We start from the raw sequence: 24,718 nt of genomic DNA, 5'->3' as shown, positions 1-24,718 counted from the left end.
CATATTGATATATCATATTTAACATTATCAAAACAGGCTAGTAAAAGAGTTTCTTGCTTGCCCTTATTATTACAGTAAGAATATAATATGTAAAAACAAAAAGAATAATAAAAAAATAGCTTTTTACAGATGAAAACTGGTCTTTGTATGAAAAAAGGGAAGCAACTCTGTCAGACTGGCTCTCTAGAGACAAGATATGTGGAAGTAATTTATCTAGATGTTATTGTCGAGTGATCTGGTATGTTTCAGAAAAGAAAATTTTGAAGTTTTGTGACCCTTGGCTATATTTTGATATCTGGATGACATAGGTCGCCTCACTACAAATTTCAAGCAGGCACACCCCCACACCCCGAGTAAAACCAAGATTTTCTGTAAGCGGCTCTCTCACATGATTGAACTGAAATATGCAGGGGTTCAAACCCAAACCGTTGAGAGGCAAGTCTTTTGAAGTCGAAGACCTTAACCACTTGGCTATGGACATTCCTATTACCTAGATAACAGACTCAAACCATTTGAAGAATTTTGTTAGAGCTCCATGCAAAAAAAATTCTATGGCAAGTTTGAAGAAAATATTGCCGGAGAGGTTTCAGGGATGTTGCTTGAAACAAACAGTTGCAGCTCACAAACAACTGTTCTTTAAGCTCACATTAGCTAATAATAAGAATAATTCAAAAAAGCTTGAACAATTTTATTGCAAATATTGATGCACCTAGAAGAATTCCTGACATTTTCCTAATTTACAAAATACATAATAATAGAAATATTTCTGTTAAATGCTAAGCAAATCCAGTTTATATGCACTTATCAAAATATATAATTGAAAGCAATATAATGTATGTGTATATTTAAAATGTATACTAAATGTTATTTCAAGACACTTGCAGAACCCTGTAATCATCGCACACTTTATAAAAATACATGTACATGATAAAAAATTTACTCCACTGGTAATTTTCCTCAGAGTTATTACAATTTTGCCCCGCTTAAGAATAATCATAAAACCATCTGTTTTAATAAATAAGTAATGAATAAATAGGTATAGCTAAGCAATTATCTCGGAACATCAATCTTATTTATAACACTGGCAAGTAGGTAGAAAAAATCCATACAAATGATATTAATAATGATTTAGACCAACAGTTGTCTTATAATACCTTCGAAATGAAATGTTATCTTTATAAAAATAACACATATATGCAAAACATACCTAAAGCATACGCATTCATCAAAAGAAGTGAATAAGAACTACATTTAAAATAAATTTAAGTGGTGTTAACACATGATAAAACTTGCTGTCTACAATACAGTTAAATAAGTCTAAAAGAAAAAATACTTTTACTTTGCATGTCTGAAATTGAAAGATGGTGGTCATTTTTTATTTGAACAAGTGGGGGGAAAAACGGCAGAAGATGTGAAGCAAATAAGCAATGGAATGATTAAAAAAAAATGAAAAGCCTAACAAATTTGCAAATGATTAGGCATTGTTAATGTAAGCATGATAGTTAGTATAGGTAAGTGTTTAATAATATGCATTAACAAAAATAATTGGTCAAGCCTGCCGCAGGCAGGCGACCAATTATTTTTGTTAATGCATATTATTAAACATTAACCTATTTAATGATCAACATTATTTTTTTCACCAAAAACAAGACATTTCTCTAAATCACTGATACCTCCGCCCTTTCGCTCTACAAGATGTCTACACCTTGTCAAGTTTCTAACATGTCACATTTAGATAAGCTTAATAAATGACCTTTTCAACATATAATCAGGCACATTTTGTACTGAAATGTCACAGAATTTATACCTTAATCTACAGTAAAAGACTATCATGTTTCTATAAAATATCTGGAAAAAAAAACAGTGAGGAAAACGATGCAATTAGGTAAAAACAATAGAGTTAATGAAATAAGTTCATCCTTTTAAAATAAATGGAAAATGTGAGAAAAATACATTAGAGATTATTAATTGATACAAATCAGTTATTAGCTTCAAGTTGTTCACTAACATTTAAAATCCCTATTGATTTGCTCATTTGAAAAACAGTTCTTTTTTTCAGTGTGGAGGGGGTCCATTTAAAATGAGTTTTCCAGCCAAAATGTAATCATTGTATTCTTGATATCAAGGATTGTTAATGCAGTTCATTCCTATCAAGTGAAAGAAAATAATGTTTAGGTTAGTTTTTCTAGAAAATATAAAGTTTAAAACAGTCAGCAATTTATAACAGACATTTTTCTTAGAGTTAAAATGATTTAAAAAAGTTACTATGTAATCGTTTGTCTCTGCGTGCCCCACATATATGTAATAAATCAATTGATTGTATCCTCACATTTAGAAACACCTGACCTCGACTAATTTTTTTATGTTGGCATTGTTTTGCTAACCTTGACATTTTACAAATCAGAGTGTAAACCACACCTCTAACTCCTCCCTAATATAATGCATTATTGAAATTTGTTAGACTGTGGTTAGACGACAGATTAAGTGAATTTTATTTAGTTAATACACATTAACCAAAGTTAGACTAAGCAGAAATTTGAAAAATACTAAAATGTGATTGGACAAAAAATAATGTTGATCATTAAGAGGAATTTCTGGTCTATTTCTATGTACAATTAAAGTACATTTGTCCCTAATTTTATGTCTTTCTGAAAGGTGGTGTCTAAAATCAGATGATAAACAAATGCAAGAAAAAAAATACTTGTTAAGATTTAAGCATGCAATAAAACAGTTCTTCTATCAAGGACATTGGTGGGAGTGGAAATTGCATTCTGCAATTGAGTTTAAAGGGACTCCATTGAGTTTTTTTTAATTGACTCAAAATTATTTATAAAATTACAAATATTTCCATGAAATTGAGTAAAATATTATACAACATAAAACCCTCATTTATAAACTAAATAACTGAAACAAAATGGGCAATGAATTGCCCTACATAATATCTGATCCATTTTTACTGAGTGGAAGTTGTTCAAAAGTTGTTTGTCCATATATTTGGGTGAAAATTTATTAACTGGTACATTAGAAGAATAAAAAGTGCCAATCAGATGCATTTAAACAATTGTAAAATGATAAAAAAAATATGCTATACATCAAGTTAAAGCCATATTTGACAAATGATTTCACAGAAAATGAATTAGCAGATTGTACTGAAGGTTCTGGTGAGCTCTAGAGCTTAGATAGGCACTGGTTTCATGTAACTTACAGTCTTGTACATGTACTCAATTGACAATTGCCTTAAGGTGACAACAGACACTTTCCGTGGTACTCACATAAATGTCATTTAAACCAACTTATTTTAGTAATAGTTGTTATTTATTTAATCTTTGTGCATTAAATGTCGTTGATCAACATAAAAAATAACATATTTGAAAAAAATGACTTTGTAAATGATTGATTTTTAATAAAAATCCTAAAATTTTAAATCGTCATATCAAAGTCATTTTTTATTTTTTTGTCATCAAACTTTTGGAAAATAAACATACTTATAATATCTGGGGAACCGTGTCTCAATTTTTTTCTATCTTTTCTCAAAAAAATATTACGTAACGTCAAACATTTTATGCGACTTTTTTCACCATACATATTACGTAATTAAAGATAATTAAGTCGCTGATTGAGCAAACAAAAATCCCTGACACGGTTCCCTCCGTAAATAAATTCCCTTTCATGTGCTTTAAACCGCATGTTAATTGCTTGATTATTAAAAAAGTTATGCCGATTCAAAGTTAGTCCGACCCGCATCAAACGAAGTGTCATAAATCGGCTGTTCTCTCTCGGACCCCTACGTTTCACGCTAAATAATTACATTATACACAAATATCGCACCAGAGAGGGTCACAAGTTGCGCTAACATACTCAAACAACATTTTATGACCCAGTGACATCTGACCAATTAAAAAGTTGCTGATTAATATCAGTTTATAACAGAAATTTCTTCAAATCTTAACGTGGTTTACTGTCGGTCGCACATGTCACGTGACTTTCGGTAAAATTTGAGGCACTCGGTGGGGGGAAATGGAACGTATTTGCGCACCGCTAGCGGGGTATTTAATTGTTTCACTTTTGAAGATTATTATTATTATCATCAGCATTATTATTATATTATACCAGTGTCACTCTGTCTGTGTATTCGTGTATGAAATTCCGTTAAAATATAAATTAAAATAACAAAAAACTGAGCTTCTGATGGTCTTTTAAAGTCCATGGTAAATGTAAAAATAAAAACGAGATATTATATATTTCTTCCTCCAAATTGAAACAAATGCTTGACATATTATAATAGAAATAAAAGGTATCACTCGATCATTATGATCTGACCTTTATGACTTCTTTTATCATGAAAATCATCTATGCACGGCATAGATATCCAGTTTCTACTGGGATATACAATAAATTCCATACTTTGTCCCAGGTTTATTAGTTCTGTGTTCGATTTACTGGCGAACAATTTATTCAGAGCATTCACTGATAGTATATATTAATATCTTTTTTTATTGATTCATAGAGAAATGATCATCCATAAACAATCTAAAATGGTTTAGAAATTTGTTAGGGACACCTTACCACAAGTCATATAGGCGTTCACATAAAAAATGTTGTCTGTTTTTGTTGTTGTTTAACTTGACATTGTTAGAAAACGAGGTTGAATGTAAAGCAAGCCGATGAATCCGTACAAAAGTCCATAAACTCAATGTAATATCTATCAGATTAACGGGACAGACAAATTATTTTCACACATTATGGATATTTTAGCAACTATATTTTAAATCAACCCGTGGTCGTGCGATTTGCCGCTATGCTTAATTATTTATGTTTCATACATTATGTTACGTACATTGGCCGACAATTTCTTATTTTATAAAAATGCTAAATAAAAGGTAGACGATATTCATAAAAGATGTACGTTATTTGTACGATACATGAATTACGAGTAGTATGGACCAGTATGGACGGGTAATTCACGGATATATGGAAATACCGATTTCCCTCATTGATGCCTCAACAGGGGGCGGAGCGTTATCGATAATTGACAGGTTACGCGAATAGCAGATAAAAATGGTACAAGTACCGTTTTAAAACGTTTAAAAACACATTTTTTGGACTAACTGCTTCCAAAATTAAATCACGAATGTGTTCAGAAAAGGTTGATAAATCTACTAAGCAAAGAATCTCATTTTAGGTATTTTCAGTAATAATTGACTCCGTTGTCACCTTAACATGTATTTAATAATTCATTTAAGGTAACACATAGCACACATTGAAATTCCTTTATAAAAACATAAAATATCACACACACACACATGTATAACTCGAAACCTGTCGATACAATTCATCTATACCCTTGGTATACAATCATAACATTCATTAATGTTCCATAAAGTTGGATAAAGAGAAAAAAACCAACAAAATATTAAGAGGATATTTTTTCGTTTGAGTGAAATATGGAATTTATTTTCACGAAACATGAAAAAATGCCACATATTTTCACGAGCCGGGACGGCGAGTGAAAATATGTGGCATTTTATCATGTTGAGTGAAAATATATACCATATTTCACGAAAAACGAAAAAATAACCTTTTTATTTAATTTCATTATCCAAGAAGTGGTTACGAACTCAATTGCTTGCTACGCAACTGCAATTGTACAGCGCGCCGTAATATATTATTGCGTCTTGTTTTGCATGCGATATTTGGCGCTGCATTGTGACGTCACGTAAGCAACTCTTTTAAACGTCTGTACAGCGTTAATAACTGAATTAAAGATAATGGTGTTCGGATTTATTTTCTTAGTTAGACCATTTTCTATCATTCTAGATAGTTTTCAAAACAAAATTCAACAAAAAGTTGTTTTGTATTTATCAGATTTTTCAAACAAAATGGCGAAAGAAGTCCCTTGAAATAAATATGAGTTTCGACTCCGCCCACTTTCATATTTATATTTCATATTTATTTTTAAAAAATATGAAATATATTTGACTGATATAGCACCATATTTCACGGGTAAAATTAAATAAAGTATGATATTTCTATTGCTTTTATCATATTTGAAATACTTATGGAAAATGTGCACATTGTAGACCAATCCACTTTAATGTGTCAAGTTTTTTTCAAGTTGCAAATAAAAATGCATGTAAACAAAAAGAAAGTTGTCTGCCCCTGCAGAACATGATATAATGTCACACATATGCTTATTATACTTTATTTATAATGATGTCATTTAATTAAGACAGTTCACATACATTAAGTAACTCCAAAATGAGGGTTGGTAATTCATGCTATCAATACAGTATTCCAACCCAAGAGTTGGCCAGATAAAACCAAGAGAATAAATCGCATCATTTATTCTAAGCAATAATTTTGCAGTCTTTAATTTTTATTTGTCCATTGTAAAGCACCTTATCTCCAACCTCAAAAGAGATCACAGTCTTAAGCCAACAGTTACATGAATATTGTTTACAGAAACACCCAGAAAAAAACCCATGTCATTTGCAATGTTCTAAAAATGCCAGTTATAAAAATAATTATAACTAAGGTAATTATTATGAATTTATAATAAGATAACCTTTGTAGCACTTGTCCTTTTAAACTGAACCACTCAATCTGCATGACATTTCCGTGAACATAACAAATTTTTCAAAAAATGATCATGAAAGTAATATCTGTTGATGAAACTGAAAAATAATTCATGTATATTTCGCAACAATTTCAAATAACAATACATGTATATACATATCCATGTATAAACACTAGACATTATAAATTTAACTCTCTGCAACATATGACTAGTTGTATAGCTTTATTTGTGATGGGTGAAACAAACAAGCAAGATTTTATTGCATCCCCTGACTCACTGAAGCTTTCATAAATTGTAAAATCTTTAAAAATATGATAATGTAAATAACAATTTTAAAAATATAAATATAAAGAGACAATATAACTAAACATTGGGATTGACACAACAATATTGTTACTATATTTAGCTTAATAAACAACTTATATTGACAAGGTCATTTTACAGGTATCATTATAATAATGGGATTATGTTTCAAACAATGCCATTTAAATCCATATCTATATAAGTGCCATATTAATAACTAAATTATTTGCACAGTAGATAAAAAACATAAACTACTTTGTTAATATAAGACAGGGTCAACACTTTGTACAATAATGTGAACTTTATCATTTCTATTTTATCTACATGGTTTCTTTAATGAACTTAAAAGAAAAAGGGTGTGGCAGTGCAGAACAATGTGAGCATGTAACCCCATAAATTCCTGCAAGCATGATAAACATATCTGGTATGTTACAGATTTATATGATTTCTGTACAGATGGATTTTTTTATGATAACCAGTGAGAGTCTGAAGATATCCCCCACACTAAAGGTCCTGTACCCAAGATCTCAAGCTGAGAGGACAACCCCCTGGCATACAATTAGGAAAGACTACAAATTTGTACAGTCTCGACAGATTTTATACTGTTGGCGGTTTATTGCTAATATATTGGTCAACTGATTTATCTTTGATTAAAAGACTCCGACTAATTAAAGGCATTTCAATTTCAACCCCTACTGAATTTCTTTATTGGACTTGTCCAGTGACATTTTTGGAACTGTTCAGTATCAATTTTTGGGGATATGATGTTAAAATTTAAAGTTACTTACGCAACAGTATAAAGCCTGGTCAGACTGCAAGGATGTGCTGGCTGGCCTAGCTCTATACTGTTAGCAAATACTCTTTGGTTCCAGTAGATTAAATGTAAAAGTAAGACAACCCATTTCAGTCATTGTAAATACAGTAATGTAGAGGGTTTTGAATTATCATTACTTTTATATTTAAAAAAACCCAACTCATTCATACATAACATAGCATTAAAACAATGTAAATTCTAAATAAAAAAAACATAACAGAACATAAATTTAAAAATTTACCCTCTCATTTACTACTAATTAACATGCTAATAATTATACTATACCCTCTCGCATTTTACTTCACAGTCCATTCTTTAACAAGTGTACAAGATCTTATCAATAAATCTATACAGAAACATATGGCACACTTTTCAAGCTTGAACATACGTAAATATAAAATACATTTATATCTTAAAGCTGTATTATGTTGCTGTAATACAATACATGTATATCAAATTAGTTATTTTCCTTGCAGGATGATCACATTAAATATCCCAGTCCTGTCAACAGGTTTCCATTGGTGTCACTGATAACTTCCCAGCAAGATCAAGCTGAAAAATTAAGACAATAATAAAATACAAAAACCTATCAGCTGACATGATATTAGCCTTACTTCTTGAAAACATTTGTCTATGTTACAAGATCTGGAAGAGATACATTTGTAAATTGAACTGATATCAAATATTACATTTGATTATTATCAATCCATGAAACTCCATCGTTTAATACTATGTACAAATTTTGTTTATTAAACTATGTACAAACTTTGAAAAACAGGATCATTTTTGAATTTTGTATAAAAATAATGAAATGGTTTCTGTATTAAATACTAAGAAAGTTCCTGTATATGAAAACTAAATAGTTTTTGACTTCAAAAAAGTGTTTCAGTCACCTTCATGTGTTTCAGGTAAGTGCATACCTACCTCTAATACTAAAAATCCACATGTATGAGATCCAAAACAAAGTGGATTTATTTTTCAGATACTTTTACTTTTTCTCTTCTGAATGCATGATAAATGAAGAATAAAGAGTGCTTTTATAATGTTTTTAGTTAAGATGATAAAAAATTCTCCTACTTATTACTGTATAAGATTATTAGATATTTGATATTACTTACTCCAAATTGTATTTGATTAGGATGATATGGTATACCCCCTCTCTGATCACACAATGCCATATGTTGTCTTTCTGGATCTCCAGCGACTAGAACCTCTTCCTCATGCTCCATCTGTTAAATCAAATATCAAATTATTATATTGAGAAAAGTTGGTCAGGAATTATTTTAAAACTTGTAGTAATGTAGTGCTTTTTACTTTACCATACATATTGCTTTTTCTGTGAGTTTTTTCTCTCTCCTTTTTTGTTTAAACAGAAAGGATCTTAGTAAAATTTTGTGCATAATATCTTAAAGATAAAGGAGTTTTGAAACCTTATCACTGAAAATCAAGTTTCATAAAATTTCATTATATACAGCTCATTAATTTATGCACAGTTAAAATCTATCCAGAAATAACGGAATTGTTGACCGGACACGACAATCAGTGCACTTTAAGTATCATGACTTGAGACATACAAGTGTGGCATTGACTTAAGCTAAAGACCATCGTTGTCATGTCCAACACTTAATTATTTAAAAATCAATCCAGGAATGACAAAACTGTTGAGCAGACATAAACATCAAAGCACTTTACTAAAAATTTTCTTCAAGGTCAAAATGTGACATTGATTTTTGTGCTACAGGCCAGGGTCTTACAGTTGCACATAAAAAAAAAAATCCAAAATTGTATACCAACGGAAAGATGAACAGAAGCTTTTAGGGGGAGGATACTTTATACTTGCTGAAAAGTCCTGCTATGTCTGCTTAATACCATAAAGGTAAATTTATTAATCATCTTGACTTATTTCTTTATTATTATTTATATTGTGAAACAAATAAGAAATGAAACATGTAGGAGACTAGTTTCTCCTAATCATTGTCATGTTTTTAATTGAGCTACTGCACTTACTGGATCAAGCTCTCTGCAAATATTCATCAAATCATCTAGTCTCTCAGAAAATCCTGGAGCAAATACTTCTGGATTTATAGCTATAAAACATTGACCCTGAAACATGAATATTAATTAATACTCTGAAATGCAATCTAATTATACACCTTTAATATTGATTTGTTTGGTCTAGGTAAAACAATTATTTCTATAGTTTATTAAAAGAAAAGAGAATTTATTCTTTCATGAGAGTTCATTTATGACTTTATGCAACAGTTACATCTATGAATGAAAATAATCTAAAAGTACTATGCAGATAAAATATAATAAAATGTCACTGTTTATGTCAGCTCTAGCTTTAAGAACATACTTGAGTCAAAACTAACTTGAATTGTAGTAAAGAAACTAAAATTTCAACCTACCAAATTGGCGACTGTATCTGTATTTTTCCATCTCCGTACTTTAGGTCCATATGCTGCATTACCCATAATACCACAGAATATTTCAACCATCATAGCTAGACCATACCCCTTATATCCACCTGTTAGTTCAGCTCCACCTAGTGGCATCAAACCACCTCCACTCAACACTGGCTTTGGATCATTGGACACCTGAACAATAAAGATATTTTACACCTCTCATCTTAGTTTTTACCCAAAGATTTGGTTTAACAGGCGCTGAACTTCAAAAATAGACTTTTACAGCTTCCATTTCTGGAACTGTCCATTACCAATATTAAAGGTATCAACAAAATATTTTTTAAGTTCGACAGTCAACCATAAAGAGTCTGGTCAGAGGCTTGCATGGCTATATACTAGTGGTAAAGGCTCAGGGAAGTTAAAGTTTAAGTCGCATCTTCCCTGCCAATGTCAAATCTCACTTTTCTATCTTAACTAGTAGAGGTGCAGATGCCCTGCTATACACTTGAGTTCACATCTTCACAGAACCACTGATCTTCAAGTTGAAACAAAATAAATCATTATGTTCCTTACAGGATATATGGCAGTACATTTAAGCTTGCAACTATAACCAGGCAAAAACCAACTTGTCAATTAATCACCAATTTATAGGCAAAAGAAAGTTGTAGATGAAACATACTACTAGCTAATACATAAAGTTCATTAATACAAGTTGTCTGTTTGATAATTTTAATTGAACATGATAATTGAGCCATGCCATGACAAAACCAACATAATGGGTTTGCGACCAGCATGGATCCAGACCAGCCTGCGCATCCGCGCAGTCTGATCAGGATCCATGCTGTTCGCTTACCAACCCTATTACAAGTAGAGAAACTGATAGCGAACAGCATGGATCCTGATCAGACTGGTCTGGATCCATGCCGGTCGCAAACGCACTATGTTGGTTTTGTCATGACGCGGCTCATATATTCTAGAGCATTACATACAATGATCACGATAACATGTTGTAACAATTACTCAGTTTGTACTTAAACTTACTTACTACCATGCTGATCTACACCCCAACCAGCTGGAATTCTTATATTCTTCCTGTCATGAAGTTCTATCTGTAAACATATTTTAATAATAAAATATAACTAGATATCATTAAAACTTATGCATAAAATAATGACAAGGTTGTTTAGTATTTTCCCACCTACTCCATCAACATATGATGAAAGGCCATTTAAAAATGCTTCATGTCATGTTCAGAGTTGAAAGGTATAGAATTAGATTAGAAAAATATTCTATTTCTGTTTAAATCTACATGCCTATACATTGCCAATAAAAGATTAAATTAATAATATATGTATATTAATTTTCTGTTTACAACAAAATAATTGTTACCTTTCCTAAGGCACATGTTGAGGTAGCCATATCAAGTACAAAGCTATCACCATTTTTACCTGGAGCAGCAAAACTGATTGGATTTGTTCCTAGGACAGCCTGGTCAATAAACATACAGAAATATCAATAATAGAAATATCAATGATTCTTTAGAATTTCAAGCATTATTTTTCATTTATTTTTATGGTTATGAAAGTAAGGTGAAATTCATCTTTACAAATAGCTACTCTTATTAACTATTACCACACTAAATATCTTGAATGGACTTGTCTGTATTTCAATCTGGACAAAACAATTCATCATTTTTTGTACAAATATTAAAAATATGTACAGATTTAATCGAGAACATTTCATAGATCTGCTTTGCTGATCTTGCTTTGTACTAGTCTAGTCAGATGGGTAGAGTCAGTTGGTAATTGTAGGGAAAGGTTAAACTACTTATAAGTAAAAACTTACCTTCTTTGACCTTGTTGGAACTTGTAGAGGTGATGTATTTGTAAATGACATGCCCTGAAAATATGTAAGTATGCAAACAGCTCTGTATGTGATAAAATTTTAAACATTTAACATTAATTCTAAGGAAAGTACAATTAATATAATTAATTTGCATATAAATTGGTCAGAAAAATAGATCATAGTAAAAGAATTTCATCAAGACAATCAAAAATTTACAAAGTGTTGATGACTACATATGTTATACATAAAGTGGAACATAAACCTTCACAATTAGTCTATTTTATCTTTAAAAATGTAGAAAGTTGTTGAGAATTGGCAATATTTATGTCAAAAAAGTATACCATAAGTCCTTCGTTAAGAGCCTGCATTGCATACCATCCTGCTATTCCATAATGATTGGAGGCTGTAATGGAAATATGCTTTATTCAGATTTCTTAAGAATCTTTTATTGTAAATATATCTATTGCATATAATTTATATTTGACTTTATAATAGATATTATATCATTCATATTTTATATTATCTATATGGATTTCAAAAGAAGAACTTTTGCATACTTAGTCATATTAAGCATCTAGATAGATTTAAGAAGTTTCACAATTTTATCCCATAAACATAACAAATAAATATGAACATAAGATTCTCATTCATAGATTCAATTTCAAAACATTGTATTTAGTAAAAAAAGAAATAAATAAATGAAAGAATTTATTTTGTTTAGCAATTAAATGTTTTTGTTAGCAGTAATTTTTGAAGGTCGGTACATTATAGCAGGAGAGGAAAGAAATAATATCTTATTTGAGGCCTCATTGACAAGGCTTCAGTATTTGTAATAGTTTAATTATGAGATCATTTTAGACAAAATATTGAAGAAAACATTGCAATATGAGGGTTCTATAGATTTTATTGATAACTGGTAAAATTAATGTTCCTACCATTAGCAACCACCCAGCCAACTCCTACATTATGTGCTTTTTGTATCGCCAGTCCCATAGCAAAATCACCAACAACAGGGCCTAGAACATTGTTTCCATTCACCAAGGCTGTAGCCTCAGTTTCCTTTGCTATAACTGGTTCTTTGTCACTTACTGTGATACCACTTTCAATGTCATGAACATACATATCTGAAATAAAATAAGTAATAACAAAAAACTATTTTCTTGATTGTGACTAATAATCTGTAGCATCAATAAAAAAGGACTATATTATAAATCACTTATTCTTCTACTTCCACTTTTCTAACCATTTAAGTTATTTTGGAAGGTAGCTGATTGGTTTGCAGAATAAAGTTGATCATGGCAATGTATATGGCAGTATCGTCTGCAAACAGGCAAACCTTGGAATCAATGCTGATGGTGGTGGTGTTGGTAGTTTTCACTCCAGATCATGGGAGAAAGCCGCATTGAATTTACCAGAGCACAGTTCAGCCATAGCATCGTTCCTGGGCATGCTGTCAAACTGTTTAACTGTTTATCAGTACTAGTTGCCTTCACTTTCGCAAGGAACTGATTACTTCTGTACATGCCAGAGCAGAGGTACAGTGCGAATGACTGTAGAAAGGATTTCATGATCAATCACAATGAAAGTGGCCTGTACCCTCTGGAAATCGAACACAGGTTACCTGATTCACAGTCCAGCGCTATACCTATTGCTATTGCTATTCAGCTAACCGTGGTCATTTATATACATGTAGGTGAAAAAGTGGAGGGATTCTAAATTTGAGCCTTGGAGGACATCTGACTGCAGTCTTTTAGCTAGAAAACTTTTGAACCAAAGAAGACTTAACTTCTGATTACATACACATATGTTTATACATTTAGTACACTTGTGTATTTTCAGCAGATCATCATTAATGGACTTTTTATGGAAAATAAACCCTAACATTGGAGAGAGCTCTTTGGAGAGTGTATTGAAAACTATTTGCAATAAATAATCAAGACCAAATACTATATATGGGTTAAGTTGGGAAGTTTCTTCATCCATATTGCACCTATTTGGATATCTGGCATAGTTCTGATGCTATCATGGTGGATGATTGATAATTTTGTATAAAGTTTATATTATATAGGGATGCAAGTGATTACAGGTATTTTGGGCTAAATACTGACTGAATGTGTTTATTTAGACTTAGAGCTGTAGCCTTTGTACTGAACTTTTGGGTTGTTTAGAATTATAAACTGATTGATACGGGGAAGTCAAAGGCCTGGCTATAGACTACATGTGTATATTTAAAAAAAAATCAAATGAAAAACAATTTAAAATATATAGAATTCTATACCTATCAATGAAATTTTCAGTGTCAGTACTAGAGGGACGCCGCCATTTTCAATGTAACTCAATGATAAAAATCAGTGTATTTCGATAACTGAACAGATCTCAGCTTTTCAGATTAATAATAATCGTCTAGTGTCCCGAGTGAAAACGGAAGCGAGTACACAAAATACCGAATGACAATTCAAAACGGAAAAATGAGAGGATTTTTTACTGACTTCCCCGTTCATAGGCTTTGCCTAATTTCATATTACTGGAGTACAGCCTTTTAGTTTTGGGTTTATCACATTACTGATATTAGTATAAAGGACGTTTTTCGAGATTCTGGTTATAAACACAAAAACAATTTTTCACTTACCTAGCCTATTTAAGCCATGACTGTAGTGACCACGATAGTCAGCAGTCATTAAATTTCCAGCAAGACTAGTTGCATGTGCCTCTTTTGTCCCCACTTTCTTCATACAATCAATGATAAATCGTTTAACCTCATCTTTGGGAACAGCTTTCCATTTATCCTTTGGCGTGAAATCTGTACAATATCTACATGACAACGTCCAAATCGGTCTAAATTTTGTAAAACACATATTCAATTTTTGACATGCCATTGTTGACTTTTTGCAAAATTTTCGTACCTTTCTAATTGAAGAGCATATACTTCATTTGAAAACTTCGGACTTTTCCGCTAAATTCAATTGTGCCGAGGATGCCCGATTGAGAAAAAAAAGATAATTTGCCAAATTATTGCAGGATTATTTGTTGATTTTTATTGCGATAAAATCAATCTTTTGAAAGGTAAGAGAATGTTTTACAGTTTTGTAACATTTGTGTTCAGTTTATCAAACCTCAAATTATTTTTGTAAATAAGACAGCAGATTCTTTTACACTAACGCAGTCAGTGTCAGCCAGCTGGCCCGGAAGCATCTCGGCCCAATACACATTCGGCACGGGTAAACTTTGGCTTTATTTATTTAATAACTGTAAATAACATCTTTGACCATTACCTTTTTTAGTTTTATTATGAAATAATGATCATTTCACATTTATACATATATATATAATATTTATACAATTTCTTTTTTTTCCGAGTAAGTGGCAAATAAGAGTGTGAACAGAAATCTATATGTCTTACTATTGTTAAAAATAACAACAGATAATGAAAGTTGACATTGTAGTCTCAGACGCAGTGATTGGTCATTTTGCAAGGAAAAAAAAAATATATATATATAATTAGTAAAGGACAGCAACTTGCGGCTCATTTTTTTTGCCTTCATCCTAATGTGAACTCCATAACTCCATCATTTTTCCACAAAATTTCAAAATCTTGGTACCAAATGGTAGGGAATTGATTATTCTTAAAGAAAACAAAGCTGTCATAACAATGATTTGAAGTAATAAGTAGTTTTTTAATCAATTATCTTAAGTTAACATTACGTGGAAAAACAAGTGAATATATAGTAAAGAAACAGACCTTTAATCCTGTTGAATAACTTGTTACAGTTACTTAAATGATAATTTCTTTAATTTGAATAAAGACGTCACAATTGTAACTTAAGAGAAATGAAAATTGGAACCGGTCACACATGTGCACATATTGCAATGGCAAATAGTGAACGTCTAATTTTAAATGACAACAATAAACAGTAATTTGTTTAAAACTGCTTGATATAAAAGAACATGCCAGAAAAAATATATGAGCTACAGAGTAAAAAAATATTAAACTTGTGTCACCACAAGTGTAGGTCAACAAATTTGTGACCGCTTCAAGACTACTGAAGGTGTTCACTTAAATTTTAACATATGATATGTCTTTCATGACCAGTTTGAGGTCACTTTGATAAAGAAGATTTATTTATTTGTTGTTTCTTTGCTGTGTCCAATATTGAATTAGTTTATAGTGTTTCCTCTGATGTCACCTTTTGTTATCCAAGAAGTAGTTGGTTGAGATTCTAGCTTTATATCTGGTTACTATACTTTTTAGTGTTATAGTACAATGTTATTAATCTTGATTACTTTGGGTTTTTCTTCTCCAGGAAACTATAATTTGTGATGGCTGAAGGACTTACATCTCAGTTCCCAACCTGCCTAGATGACAGACCTTATAAGTAAATCATATCAATTTATTTAAGCTGGCTTTTAATATATTATCATTATATGCATTCAGGGTTATAGTTAGGAATTTCTGAGGGCATATTGCAAAATAATTTCTAGGCAGTTGGCTCGGGTTGGAATATTAGTTTAGTATTATTATCATTATATGCATTAGTTTATAATTATATCAGATACAGTCTGATTAAGTTTCATGAATATAAGACCTCCCAGGAGTTGTCATTTCATACTGACTCATGAAAGCATTATAAATTATACAAAGCTGCCCAATTAATCACATTTTATATTGTCTTTTCATGTTACATAAAAAGATACTTCTTATAAAAATCATTTGAAAACAAACAAATTCATGTGTTGAAAAGCAGTATCAAATGAAATTTATTCAATTGTTGTAATTGTTATTTGTACAGATGTTTTTCGGATGAATATTGTAAGTCATTCTTTAAAGTGCTGCAGCAACTGAGATATGATGAGTCATTCTGTGATGTAAGTCTACAAGTAGATGATCAAGCGTTCCCATCTCATAAGGTATTATTACTCTTAAGCTTCCATACAACATGAATTTGTATTTATGTAAACTTAACTACATGTACATTATGTAGAAATGAAATTGAAGTAAAATTGATGGCAATGGTAGGATATAACACATGAGAATACCGCAATTTATTCTGTAACCGTATAGTAAGGAAGTAAAAATATGTGTGTTGAACTATAGAAAATACAAAACGATTTAATTGTGAAATACTAGAACAATATTATTTTAAGAAAAAGGTGAAAATGCATGACTAATAAGTGATAGTTTTGAGTAAATAACAAGGAATTAGAGATATCAATGTTTGTAGAGCAAGTAAAATATTAAAAAAGAAATAGAATGTAGAAAAGTAAATATAGTATGAAATTTGCTGAATTATGGCACTTCTTGAGCTTAAAAAATCTTTGTTTAAGTTTTGCATGCAACATAAATCTTCAAAATTACTGAAAGTACATGTATTCACTTGAAATTAAATGCATGGTTTTAGGATAATAATTGAAGGTTTCTATCCAAGGCCCATAACTCTGACATGGATTTTGACCAAAAAAAATTTGAAATTCTTGGTGCAACATCAATCTTGAAAACTACAACATGGATTTTGACTGAGTTATGGTCCATTTTTAAACTCTTGGTTAAAGTGTTGCTTGCAATACTAATCTACAAAACAGCTGAAGGTATTCACATATAACTTAATACATGTCTGTGGGATCATAATTGATGGTCATTATCACATGCCCATAACTTTACATGGATTTTGACTGAAATATTGCCCTAATTTGTGAAAGAATTTTTTTTAACTTGCAAAATTTATATTTTAAGAAGTATTGATTGTATTAAGTTAAAACTTGTTTCATGCTTTTTGAATCACAATTCAAGGTGACTTTCCAAGGTCCATAACTTGCGCATGGAATTTGAATTAAGGCCCATTGTGAACTTTGGTCAGTATCCAAGACTTGTAACTATGTCATGTACATTATTTGTTTTTTGTGAAGGAAATCTTCCTTCTTTGCCAAATCTTACATTATTCAGGCCATTGTAATACTAAGAAGCACTGAAAATAGTTGAGCATGCTGTCCAACTGACAGCTCTTGTTTTAATTTAATTTAATATTTTTGCTTTTTAAAAGACAATTTCTAAATACATGTACATGTTTTGATATTTTATTATGATAATTGATGTAAATGATATCTAAAGAAGTTGAGGAAAAAGTTTAAAAAATACAGCACTAGATTCATGATATCATTACATGACATTAAATATCTTACATTACAGGTGGTTTTAATGGCAGGTAGCCCTTATTTTCATGCCATGTTTATTAACAATATGGCCGAGCATGACAAACAGAGTATAGATATAGGTGGTGTGTCCAAACAAATATTCTCAATTATATTAGAATTCTTATATTCAGGTAAATAGAATCTTGTATCTTTTACCTTATATATAATGAAAAAATATGTTAAAAATTGTCTTCATTATGTTGTGTTCCTTTTATGGCAACCAGGAAATGACTTTATGCGAAATTGTTTCAATCATAATGAAAATTAAAATTTATAGAATATTTTACAATAGTTTTACTTTAATAATAACTCAAATCAATATTTTTAATGATAGCTCAAATGAATCGTTTTAATGATAGCTCAAATGAATCTTAAAGGAATCAATGAGGTACATGTATTTCTTTTACTTGATTTTTTTCGGTAAGTTTATGTTTGTTGAAAACTGTTTTAAACTTTTTCTGTGATCTGAGTACAATTCAAGAAGTTCCATTATGAGGAGATGAGATATCAGACACTATACCTTGTCTTTTTAATTAGGAAAATTTTGTTTTCTTGTTCAAATATTTAGACTATTATTTTATGTATTCTTAGTAAATAGCCCTAGAAAGTGTCACACAGGCATGTCATCAGTAAACATAAAGAGTTATTATACATGAACCTGATTTCATATTGTTAAAATAATAGTGATAGACTTGAAAATTTATCAGATTTATAAGTGATGCATTATTTTAGATATAATTGTATATAATTATACTGTTCTTTATACATGTTTTATTAATTAAACAAGAATGATATATCTGACATGATAAGGGTTCAGAAAAGAGGCAAAGATGAAGATATAAGTATAATTAAATATTTTATGTAGGTGAGATAGAGGTAACCGAGGATAATTGTGAAGAGCTACTGATAGCTGCTGATATGTTCTCAGTGTCAGAGATTGTCAGTTTATGTTGTACATTCCTCACAGACAAATTACAACCAGAAAACTCTATAGGTGAGTTAGACAACTATCTAGTAGCTTACATAAGGTTGATAGTTCAACCCCAAGTAGACACTCATGCTCAAACTGATACTTGTAGAGGGGACTGATGTTTATTGTCAACAAATAGATACATATGTGCAAATCATCGTTGGAGCTTTACTGATTCAGTGTGATTGAAATCCAAGCAAAACATAATGAAGAAGGTTCAAGTGATATAATTTGTTAGTTAATTAGATAATAGTTTCTATGTATGGGGCCATTTTTGATAAGAGAGCCTCAACTCTCGTCTAGATAAAGCAAAGTCATCTTTCCTTCCAGTGCTTGCTCAATTAATATACAATGCACTGGAAAGCACTAGTTAAAGTGGAAAGCTGCCATGAACTTTACATTGTTCTTATGATCTTAAACCCCAACTAAGTTAAATAATGATAAGAAAAAGCTTTAGAAAAATCTGGCATTGCTGCTTTCTCTACATCATAAACAATCTTGACAAAATTTTTGCAGTTTTGAACTTAAATTTTGAATAATACAATATTTTGAATATTACCTGTATTATTTCATTATCAATTGAATAGAATTATATACATGTATATTGTAGGTATATATCTGTTTGGTGCTACAATATCATGTGATCCTCTCAAGAAAGAAGCAGAGAAATATATACATAAACACTTCCTGAAGATCTCAAAAGAAGAAGAATTTCTTAATCTTGAAAAAGAATATGTTATACAGTTTTTACAGAGTGAATGTTTACATGTAGAGAATGAGTACCAGGTTTTTAAAGGTTGGTTAGTTCTTTCTTTCTTACAATTACATCATTTTATTATGAAATAGCTTTGTAGTTTTCTATTTTGCTGTACAAAATTAAAGTTTTAGTTGATTTCCCCATAATAGATAATGGATGGTTCCAAAATTGAAAGTGGACAAGTCCATCTAAGAAATTCACCAGGTTCAAGTGTATAAAGCTACATATATGTTGGAAAAAATTTTATTTGAATTTTTTGAAAAAGCTTCAAAGTTAACTACATGTTAGGAAATTGTCTTTGCCAATGTGATTTTTTTTGTGGCACAAGCTGGTTGGGTATAAGAGAGACACCTTTTGTAAGGTGTCTGGAAAGTTTACTTTTTTAAATAATATTTATATGTGAATGATTCAGATACATTATTCAGTTAGGTGATTTAAAGGTTCTTTTAGTGATTTGGTCCAATACCTATGAAAGTAGATTTAAAGGAGGAAACATGAATGCACTAAAATGGAAAAATCTGCTAAAGATGAAAAACATACTATAAGTTCAATTGAAAATTGATTTTTAGCCCAGTTGGAGTGAAAAGCATTGCAATGGTTTTTTCACTTTTTGATAATTTTGCACAATAAAAATAATTATTCTAGGGAAACAAAGAGTGGAAATGATCTGAAATTTTGGACACAAGTTGTTATTTTAGTCCCTTCATGTAAAAAAATCTCAATGCCTGTAACAGCTTTATAAATAGACTTCCACATGTAAAGATAAAATATATATAAGTTTATCAAAATATACTTGTAGATTGAAATATATAGTTTTGAAATTATTGTTATTCTTGTCATGCTGATTTATCTCACAATATGGTCAAATTGTTTTTCTATCTGTAATTTTAGCTGCAATGGACTGGATACTGCAGAAAACATTAGAGAGGAGAAAACACATTTTTGATGTTCTTGCACCAATCAGATTTCCTGTAATATCTGATGGACAGATGGACAAATATTTATCTTCCCTTGGTGAATCTGAACTCAGTATAAAAGTGGCATTACAGAAAATATTAAATGACTTTAAATCAGAAAGGAAAACTTTTGGTTTGATAGATAACAAAATGAAATCTTTGAAGCACCATTTGATGGTACCAAGACGATGTGCTAGAAAAAATATTTATTTATGTGGAGGGTTTACACGCTTGAAGGGAGACCGATGGAGTGATGCAAAGACACTGAATACAGTAGAGAGATATGACACATTTTACAAAACCTGGCATGAAAGTCCAAGTTTTCAATTCCACAGAAGTGCCCTTGGAGCTGGTGTTTTGGAAGGGCAAGTATGTGTTGTTGGTGGTGAAAATGACATGTTGATTCTAGATTCAGTAGAAACATATGATCCTGTTACATATGAATGGAAGACTCTACCTGGTATGACTTCACCAAGGTCAGTTACTCTATATTAAGTTACTATCATTCATTTAATTGAAAGTTCTTTTTTATGCAATCCATTTGAAATGACTTCTTCATCTGAACCCCTTAGTCAATTGTGGTGATGATCTTTGTGTAGTCCTCTACAAAAAATGCTAAGATATTTCATTTTTAATCAAAAGAATTGCTACCAGAGGTAAAAGAAACATTTCTACCATAACCACCTCTTACAGATTTTATGAAACTCCACAGGAATGATCCTTGGGTGGTCTTGAAGAAAAATTGCTAAAACATTCCAGCCTGCTGGAAAAGTTGACTGTGTCTGTAGTGATCATGGAAAGAGTATAGAGTATGCACCCCCCCCCCCCCCCCAGTACTGGTTAGTTCCAAGTAAGGGACTTAAGTGTGATTTTAAAGATATTTAAGTGTGGTCTCTATACACTTTATAAGGCTTTTATAACAATTAAGCTAAAATAGATATGTTTAATATTTTATCTAAATAATTAGTCAGGAAATGAATAAAAGATATCTTCACATCAATGCATATAGTATACCTGCGATATATACATTGTACATGTACTTGTCAGATGTGGTCTTGGAGTATGCAGTATAGATAATTGTCTGTATGCAGTAGGTGGATGGGTGGGGTCAGAGATAGGGAGCACTGTGGAGAAGTATGACCCAGAGATAAAGGAATGGATGGTGATATCACATTGTAGATCTTTGAAATGTTGGATGGGTATTACAGGAGATAATGGTATTTACAGATTTTTTTATAATACATAGCTTTTGTCAAGTTGCTTTTCATTAGATTATCATTATGTTTATATAAACTTTACACAGCTGCAGTCAGTTTATGAAAAAACTTCCTTTTTTCTCATATATAGGAAGTTTGTTGTGCTATAAATCAGTTATAGAGATTCTCGACAAGTCATCTTGCCATACAGTTGTATGCAATATAACCCTTGCCTTGTTAGTTTATATATGCAAACTAATAATGAATACATGTATAAACATGTAGCTTGTTGATGTTTATGTCACTCAAATACCAAGAAAATTGTCATCATTTGTAACATGAAATGAGAATATTAAATAATTTAAATAAAAGTAAAATTGAAATATTAAAAAATCATTGACATCGTCAGTTTTAATATAATCTTTAATATTTCTCTCATAGGTTAGTAACATACATGTATACCCATAATATTTCATAATGAATTTTTGGAATTTAGCTAGCTTGTGGTTGTTTAGTGTCTACTCCATTTCTACCTTGTGTCTAAAATAATGTATGAAGGGGCAGCTGAGATTTTCCTCCTCCAGAAAAGTGGAAAGTATGACCATTTCTGATAGCTGAAATATTTTTGTTTTATAAATGATGACATATCTTATATACAGATGTATTGTAACATGTTTAAGGTTTGATGTACCTGGTTGGCGGCTGCAATGATCTTAGTGATGAGCTTAAATCTGTTGAAAGTTTTAATCCTGTCACCAAGGAGTGGACAAATCTTCCTGATTTAAACATAAAAAGATCATATACTGGAGTTGTGGTTCTTGACGATTGTCTTTATGCAGTAGGGGGCTGGAATGAGCCACATGGTGCTCTCAAATCGGTGGAAAAACTGGACTTTAAAAAGGTTAGATCATTTGTCAGATATAGAATATTATTTTCAATTAAATTTAAGCTTTCTCTATAAGTTTTCTATATTGTAAAATAATTTGAATTTTTTGTTATTGATGAAATATATAGTTTGGAAAGGGTTATTATTGAAGCCTTTGATATTTTGTGTAATGGTATAATTTTATACTTACAATTTAGCAATCTGTAAGTATGTAAGCTAAGGGCTGTCTCTTCAGTGCATTATATTAAAATTATAGTACTGAGTGAGACAGTTCATTTGTATTCTTTGCTTACAGATATGTATGTAACTCACTGGCCAACATAATCTTTGTTTATTATTCCAAAGGTGGCTTTAATGGCTTGTAGGGAAGTTTCATTACTTCACAAAGTACAATCATCAAGAAATTGAAGTGTACTAAAGTATATGATACCTACAGATATGTGAGAAATATAATTATTGATAAAATTACAGATTCAAGAAGTCAAAAATTGTTCAGATATTTTATTGGTTTATTATTGTAAGTGAAAGTTTATTTCAGGGATACTGGATAGAAGTTGCTCCATTATCGACACCAAGGGCAGCGGCTAGTGTAGTGGTTGTAAACAATATGATATATGTGATGGGTGGTCGTAACTCGAATCAGGAGTTCACGGCTCCATCCACTCTAGACACTATGGAAGGCTACGATCCTTGTACCAATACGTGGATTGATTTAGGGACCATGTTAACTGGCAGGTGTGAAGCTGCGGCTGTTATTATATGAAGTATTGGTTTCTAAAACCATTTGATTGATTGGTACTTATTAGTGGAATGGAGATTTAAAATTTGCATGTGTTTATGTTTGCCAGATGTTAAGCGTTTGATTTGCAACATGAAAAAACTTTGATGAATTATGTATAGTTTACCTGTAAAATAAGAAACCTGAATGATTTTTAAGAAGTTTTGGGTGCTTTTGTTTGGCTTATTGGAAAAAAATTCTTTGTTTTGTTATTTATTTATTATTTTGAATTGTTTATTTATCATATATATAAAGAATATAAATGTAAAAAATGCAATAGACATACCACTGTGATATATAAATTTAAGGTTATTGTTTGATTTTACATTTGATGTGGGTATTAGCTTATACATGAACATTGATTGCCTTACTGTATATTGTTAGACATAAAAACTAAAACTCAATATGATTGAAATATTCATTGATAGTGAATGAATATTTTCTGGAAATTTTGCTTGATTTGAAGCAATTTTATCATTTCAGCCAAATTGTTACTTATTTACTTCATTTCCATGTAAAACATTGTGTTTAAATAAATTTTGTTGATATTATAATGTATGTTTTATTTACTTATCTTTACAAGCATATTTTACTGTTATGAAGTAAATACAATCATCTTTCAGCATACCTTAGTCAAGGTTATTTGCTTTTTAATGTGAAACTTTTTTGAATATAGTAAACATACAAAAAAATAATGTACAGAAATTATTGTGTCTTCCGTTAGACTTTTGCTTTTCATATGCATTCCAGTAACATTTTAAAATGGTATATTCTGTTTCATTGTTCAGATTTATTTCTGTGGGTGAAAGGAGTAAAAAAGATAGGAAAATATGTGTGTTCCACGACTTAATATCTATTAAATATTGTGTTCCATGACTTAATATCTATTAAGTACAGTTATAATATGTATTGTAATTATAATGTAATGTAAGTATGGTATTTTTGTTAAGAATTTAGAGCAACAAAGGCACTCCATCTTGTACAGAGAAACATTAATATAAAATGCAAAATGATTTAAATGATAGTTGAATAAGTATTAACTCAG

The 24,718-nt window shown here is 30.7% G+C and overlaps 1 protein-coding gene and 1 pseudogene across 1 annotated transcript; one reads left to right on the top strand and one right to left on the bottom strand.

Annotated features, from left to right (window-relative positions):
• Positions 1-674: 674 nt before the first annotated feature.
• Positions 675-14,871, bottom strand: LOC132753962 (uncharacterized oxidoreductase YjmC-like; annotated as a pseudogene).
• Positions 14,872-14,901: 30 nt separating this feature from the next.
• Positions 14,902-24,666, top strand: LOC132753953 (actin-binding protein IPP-like). The gene is made up of 10 exons (XM_060744529.1): positions 14,902-15,007; positions 16,246-16,317; positions 16,732-16,849; positions 18,126-18,261; positions 18,996-19,124; positions 19,711-19,896; positions 20,749-21,289; positions 21,861-22,030; positions 22,690-22,910; positions 23,434-24,666. The coding sequence occupies exons 2-10, from the start codon at positions 16,262-16,264 to the stop codon at positions 23,656-23,658; spliced, it is 1,782 nt and encodes a 593-aa protein (XP_060600512.1). The 5' UTR covers positions 14,902-15,007; positions 16,246-16,261; the 3' UTR covers positions 23,659-24,666.
• Positions 24,667-24,718: the final 52 nt, after the last annotated feature.

This window comes from Ruditapes philippinarum, unplaced genomic scaffold, assembly GCF_026571515.1.
Source record: "Ruditapes philippinarum isolate M1 unplaced genomic scaffold, ASM2657151v2 ctg596_1_1_1_1, whole genome shotgun sequence".
Taxonomy (NCBI): Eukaryota; Metazoa; Mollusca; class Bivalvia; order Venerida; family Veneridae; genus Ruditapes; species Ruditapes philippinarum.
This window is presented reverse-complemented; position numbering and strand designations above follow the sequence as displayed.

Excerpts from the sequence above, each read along its gene's own strand:
- LOC132753953 (XM_060744529.1), top strand. The coding sequence starts at position 16,262 with ATGGCTGAAGGACTTACATCTCAGTTCCCAACCTGCCTAGATGACAGA. Across the intron at positions 16,850-18,125 it reads AAGCGTTCCCATCTCATAAG|GTGGTTTTAATGGCAGGTAG; the intron begins GTATTATTACTC and ends CTTACATTACAG. Across the intron at positions 22,031-22,689 it reads GGGTATTACAGGAGATAATG|GTTTGATGTACCTGGTTGGC; the intron begins GTATTTACAGAT and ends AACATGTTTAAG.